The sequence below is a fragment of the Zosterops lateralis genome, assembly GCF_965231275.1.
Source record: "Zosterops lateralis genome assembly, contig: HAP1_HAP1_SCAFFOLD_182, whole genome shotgun sequence".
NCBI lineage: Eukaryota > Metazoa > Chordata > Aves > Passeriformes > Zosteropidae > Zosterops > Zosterops lateralis.
Genome location: NW_028154508.1, coordinates 59,766 through 65,765, shown reverse-complemented (window position 1 = coordinate 65,765; position 6,000 = coordinate 59,766). Strand labels below are relative to the sequence as shown.

At 51.6% G+C, this 6,000-nt stretch overlaps 1 protein-coding gene across 1 annotated transcript; it reads right to left on the bottom strand.

Moving 5' to 3' along the window:
* Positions 1 to 425: 425 nt before the first annotated feature.
* On the bottom strand, positions 426 to 3,169 carry LOC310923663 (serine/threonine-protein kinase PAK 3-like; the record flags this gene model as incomplete). The annotated part of the gene is made up of 5 exons (XM_083885584.1): positions 3,091 to 3,169; positions 2,601 to 2,700; positions 2,005 to 2,201; positions 966 to 1,103; positions 426 to 515 (listed from the first exon to the last, which is right to left on the bottom strand). The coding sequence occupies exons 1-5, from the start codon at positions 3,166 to 3,168 to the stop codon at positions 426 to 428; spliced, it is 603 nt and encodes a 200-aa protein (XP_083741710.1). The 5' UTR covers position 3,169.
* Positions 3,170 to 6,000: the final 2,831 nt, after the last annotated feature.

Sequence of the window (6,000 nt, the reverse complement as noted above, 5' to 3'; positions counted from 1 at the left end):
CTTTACCATACTGTGTTACATTTTAAACTCTAAAACTACTCTTCAGACTTTTCTCTTTTGCTACATCGACCTTTGGATCCCTCAGCCAGTAGTAGGGTATTGTTCAATCAAAAGGGATTCTCTTTCACCTGCCCAGGCTATTGTTTTCAGGTAATATAGTAACTAAGGCTCGGTATCCTACAACTCAAAGCAAGCTTTTTTTTCTATTTCAATTATAGGATTCATATTTTCAGAATCATTTCCTAAGCCAACATATTTATAAGGTTTCCCTGACTCATCTTCCCCAACAGCCGCCATAACAAACAGGGTGTCATAACAACCATAACAAACAGGGTGTCCTAACTACAATAACTAACTAGCAGTGCTGACTACCATAACTATCTACTTGTCCTAACTACTCTAACAAAAAGCTCTCCTCAAGTGCTTCATGTCCTCTGCTGCTCCCTCAGTGTCTTTGCTGCAGCGATCAAAGCGGTCAGGCTGGAGAGAGGCTCGGCTGATGATAAAAATGGGTGCTGCGCAAAGGATCAAAAAGAAAGAAATGAACCGTCACTTTTCAAAGTCAAGCTCCTCACAGGCTCTGTTGCCACAGGACAAAGGGGAATGGATTTTAACTGAAGGGAGGGAAGCAGGCTCAGATTAGATCGGAGGAAGGATTTTTTCACCAGGAGAGTGGGGAAACACTGACAGAAGGTGCCCAGAGATGTGGGAGGTGCCTCCTCCCTGGAAACATCCAAGCTCAGGTCAGGCAGGGCTCTGAGCCACCTGATGTGCTTGAAGATGTCTGTGCCCATTGAGGGCAGCAGGCCCAGATGACCTGGAAAGGACCCTGCCAACCCAAGCCAGGCCAGGCTTCTGCTCGCTTTGCGTGTGAAAAGCAGCGAGACCGGAGATGATGGGAGAGGGCCCCACAAGAAAAGCCCTCCCTGGCTCTGCCGTTTCCCCTGCAGCCGCCGGGCACTGACCTGCAGCAGCTCCTGGGCAGACCAGCACCGCTCCTCGTCCAGCTCCAGGCTGCACTCGAGGAAGTCCCGCAGCAGAGCCGACAGGCGCCGGGGCTCCTGCAGCCGCGGGGTCCCGTTCTGCCGGATCAGAGCGCGAGCCTGCAGGAAAGGCAAACACAGCGCTCCGCCAGCTCCCTTCACACCCACAGCTGCTCACATCCACCCCGGCTTCTCAGCCCCGGCTCCAGGGGCACTTTCCTCCCTGCCACAGATGCTGCTCCACAGCTCATTTTTCTAGGCCAACCAAAAATCCCAAACCCTGGTGCAGCCACAGCCATTGCAGCATCCAAATGATCTTGCCTTGAGAGCCAATCTCATTGCCTGACTTTGTTAGGAGGAACCTCCATCAGAAATAGCACATTTTGCGTCTCCAAATCCGGACACCAGCTTTACAGGCCATTTTCAAGAGTCACTGTGGTCTGACTGTGTCATTTCAAAGGGTTCTCACATCAAATGCATCTCTGCAGAGCCACTGACACTCAAGTAAATTCATTCCTGCTGCCCCATCCCAGAAACTGCCCGACAAGAAACAGGTTTGTGTTGCTGAAAGCTCAGGCTTGGTGATATGGAGAAAGGAGCTTGGGATAGGAAAGAAACATGTTAGACTATGGGGATGTTAAAGAATCATCTTCATGTGTTAGACAACTTTCCCAGTGAGAAGAGCCAGGAAGGACTTCCTCTCACAAATCCTGTTTTAGAAACTCCTTTGTAAATTTCTTGGGTTTGGGTTTTGGGGCGCGTTTGGGGTTTTTTGCAAGATAACATTAGAGCTGATCCACTGGCTCCACGTTTCCAGGTCATCCTCACAGACAGAAGAGCTGCAACAACTTAAAGCCCAAAGCAAATTGTTGCTGGAGGCTGCAGAATATTTGTCTGTGTTCAGGTTCGAGTCCTCTGGGAATTCCCCTCCCGATGTGCAGAAACCTCCAGCTGCTCCTCCCAGGGCAGGGCCACGCTGTGCTCACAGGGCTCTGCAAACACTGGAGAATTTGCCTCTTACCATGGCCCCCGTCTCCTTGAAGTAAGGAGGTTCTCCTTCCACCATCTCGATGGTCACAATGCCAAATGACCAGACGTCCACCTTGGGGCCGTAAGGAGAACTGGTCACAACTTCTGGGGCCATCCAGTGAGCAGTGCCCACCATGGAGCTGGGCTGGTCCTGCTCAGGGCTGAGCTGAGCGCAGAGGCCAAAATCAGCTGAGGACAGAAACAAAGCCTGTCAAAGGCAGCTGGAATGAGGAAACCAATCACAAACATTCCCCACTCTCAGTCTGACAATGCACTACTGAATCCAGCTGGAAAAGTCCTCAGGGCTGTAGCCAAGGAAAGATGGAACTGGACCCTTAAAGAAACCCTCAGCTTTCATGCAGTGGCTTTTACTGATTCCCTTGAAGCTTGAGATTCCAACTCCCACCCCTCTGGAAGGGCCAGAGCCAGAGCAAAGGCACTCCTGACACTGCTGCTCCTCTCCTGAGCTCTCTGCAGGGGCAGCAGGGGCTGGGCAGGGCCACCAGCAGCACCTGTGGGGCTCTGGCCGTCCCTGGGAAGCCCCACACCCGCACCCCGGGAGCGCCGTGCCTGGCCAGGAACACCCACCCAGCTTGACAGAGCCGTCCATTCCCAGCAGGATGTTGGAGCTCTTCAGATCTCTGTGGATCACCTGGTGTGAATGGAGGAAATCCAGGCCCTGCAGACACTGAGAGGGAACACAAAACACCAGGGTAAAAATCAAGGGCTGGAATATAGCACACAAGAAAGGAGAGTTTAGAATTCTGCCAGCAGAAACTTTGCTGGGACAGGCCAGGAGTGCAGTGCAGACCAGCTCCAGGCAAATGGTTCAAGGCAAAGCTGAGAACAGCAAATCCAATCCAAACAAGACAGAGTAGCCCCACAGCAGGAAAGAGGACAAGAACAGAAGTGCAGTGATGCTGGCAGGCCATTCCTTTCAGTGGCTCTTTCTTCTCCAGCTCATAAAAACAACACAGAAACAAAGCCCTGAGCCCACGTGGAGCCACCCCTGTTCCCCTGCCCTGTTGGGAAGGACCATCGTGTCCAAGCCATGGGAGGCACAGGCAGGATCCCTCACCTCCCGACTGACAGCTGCCATCTCTCCTTCAGCCATGCGTGTGTGTCTGACAACGTCCTGCAAAGTTCCTCCATCCATGTGTTCCATCACCAGCCAGAGATCTCCATCAACAAGGAAGCTGGAAGAGGAACACAATGGCCCGGAGATGAATGTGCAGTGCTCAATTCCCCCATGGAAAAGCCTCCAGTGGGGTTTTGTTTCCAGGGCACTTGTCAATGAGGACAGAATCAGATGGAGAGACATTCCTGCCAGGGTGCACAGGCCTTGGAATCTGCACAGTCTAAAGGAGAAGGAGACACCTGTGCAAAAGGAGAGGCCTTAGAGGGCAAGCAAGTGAAAAATGCAGTTTAGCAACAGCCCAGATCCATGTGAAACCACAACACTTGGCCCCAGCCGGTTCAGCATCTGAACTCATCAGTTCCACCATTCACTCCAGAGCAAGGCCACACAACTTCCAGAGTTATCCAGGGAGGGAGGCCCTGCAGCACTTGGGATAAAAGTGGTCAACTGTTTGGAAAACCTTGCAGAAAGTCTCTTCAGAAACAGGCAGGGCCATTGAAAAATGGGCAAATGAGGCGTTTCTGGAAACAAGAACCTGGTCTTCCTGACATCTGCAGGAATGGAAAAGATTTGGGAAGAAGAAGCCAAGGGAAATAATTTCTGCCATGGATTATCAGCACTTGTTGTAAGACACAGAAAATAGGGTCAACTTGAAGGAAACACCAAAGCAATAAAAGCACATGGAGGGAGTGAACTGCCAGGCTGTTGTTTTGGGAAGATATGGCCGGGTCAGGCTTTTTCAAGACAGGCTTCAGACTAGGGATGCCAGGAAAGATCAACGCAGGGCCCGTGCACGGGATGAGACCTGAACACTCACCTGTCCAAAGAGCTGACAATGTTGGGGTTCTTCTTGTCCCTCAGGACCAGGGTCTCATTCAGAGCTCGTTCCCAGTTCTGCCCTCTGAGACTGATTTTCTTTATGGCCACCTGAAGGGACATTGCAGAGCTTTAACTGGAGGAGTCTGTGGCAGGAGGCCACAGCAAACACGGGGCGAGTCTTTTTGGAGTGACGGAGCCGGGCTGTGCCAAACTGCCCTGGGATGGGACACCAGAGCTCAGCAAGTGCCATTCCCACAGCCCATGGCTCTGCTCGCTGGGGGCTGCTGACAGGACACATGGCCAGAGACATTTGGCCTCGGGAGCTCTGCAGAAATGGTCCCTCAGCCTCAAAGCTCTAACAACATTCTCTGCACCTACACTCTTCTCAAATGGCCCTAGTTTACCACCACTCTTATAATGATGAGGGTGATACTCATTATTATTCAAACCCATTTTGCAACCAGGAGGTAATTCTGGTCCTGTGAAAACTGAGCAAAATAGCTGGGAACCCTTTAGCAATTCTATGGGGTTTGGTCATGATTTCAAATGCAGCTGCTCTGTTTGGGATTGCACAACAAAGCAAACACACACATCCACTGCTCAGATGATCCTTGTCACAGGCTGTCACTTACACCAGCCCCAAACACAACTGCAGGGTTTAGGAGAGAGCTTTGCTCTGGACATCCATCTTCTCATTGCTCTCCCTCTCTCTCTGTGAACAGCTGCAGTAGGACTAAAACCCCAAACTAAGATCCCAAGCAGGATCTCTCCTTAATTAGGACTTGAGGTACCCTTTGAAGATTAAACTCAGCATAGGAAAACTGCTAAACAGTGCTCCTGTCCAAGGCTGGGATGGAGATAAATTGGGCCTCAGTCTCCACCAGCTGAGGCATTCACGGTTTTAGATGTGCAGACCAAGGCAGCGTGTCCTGCTCTGACAGACACCGCTGCCCTCCTTGCATTCCTTTGGGCACTCCAGAAGCTCCAAGTCTGTCCCAGCTGTGCTCTGCAGGCTGACCCTGCTCTGCCTTCAGAGGAGCAGCCTGTGCAGGAAAGCTCTGCTGGGCCCCCAAAGCTCCAGCCACAGCTCCCAGCAGAGGGGAAAGCCCTCGAGACCTGCCGGACGTGCTGGGCGTGTTGACACTGGACTCTCCTGCAGTGGCCCTGTCGAGTCCTTTGTAAACGGCCCCGAAAGCCCTGGAGACAAAAGAGCAGAGAAGAAAGAAGCAGTGCTTTAGGCCCTGGGAGTGAAGGTCAGCCCAGACAGGAGATCTCTTCTGCCTGTAGCATTCAGAAAACACCTGGGTGCGTCAGCCCTTCAAACAACGGCGCAGCAGCCACCAGTCCTCTGCCATGCAAGGTGTGCAAGGGAAAGCTGAGGCCAAACATGAAGGAAAAGTGCTGGAGCAAATCCCAAATGTCCATGATGAATTCCTTTAGTTCAAACCCTAGGGTGGGGTCTGGGTGTCTAAAGAACTAGAAAAGAATGTATTTCATCCTTTTGCATTTCCTGCCTAAGACCTGCAGCATCCACAAGAGCCCTGCCATCAGGGCATCGTGCATTTTCCCCTCAAGGGCAGCAGCTCTGTGTCTGTTACTGAATGTATGGGGTCTGCTACTTGTGCTGAAAAGAGCCCTTCTTAGTTCATCTCTGGTTTCTGTTTGTAAACCATTATACTGATAATCCTGACCGGTGGATATTTTTGGAAGTAAAATATTTGAAAGAAATCTTCTTGAGAACTGTTTTCTGACAGTCACCAGCTGGTGAGTTGCTCTCTTAGGCAATCCCATTCCAGGGACAGAAGATCTTCCAGGTCCTGCTCCTTGCTGCAGGCAGGACACTGCCAGCCTCAGGGGCCTTTGGCGGTGCCATCTGACCACAGTTATCAATTCTGGTCAGGACTGAGAGACAGCAGGATCATACCCCAGTGTCTGAAGGCGTTTGGAGCTCTCCTGACTCCTCACTTGATCCTGCACCAGCAGAATACCTGGGCCCTGCTGGTGTAGAAGTAACTGCCTTGCACTTACCCT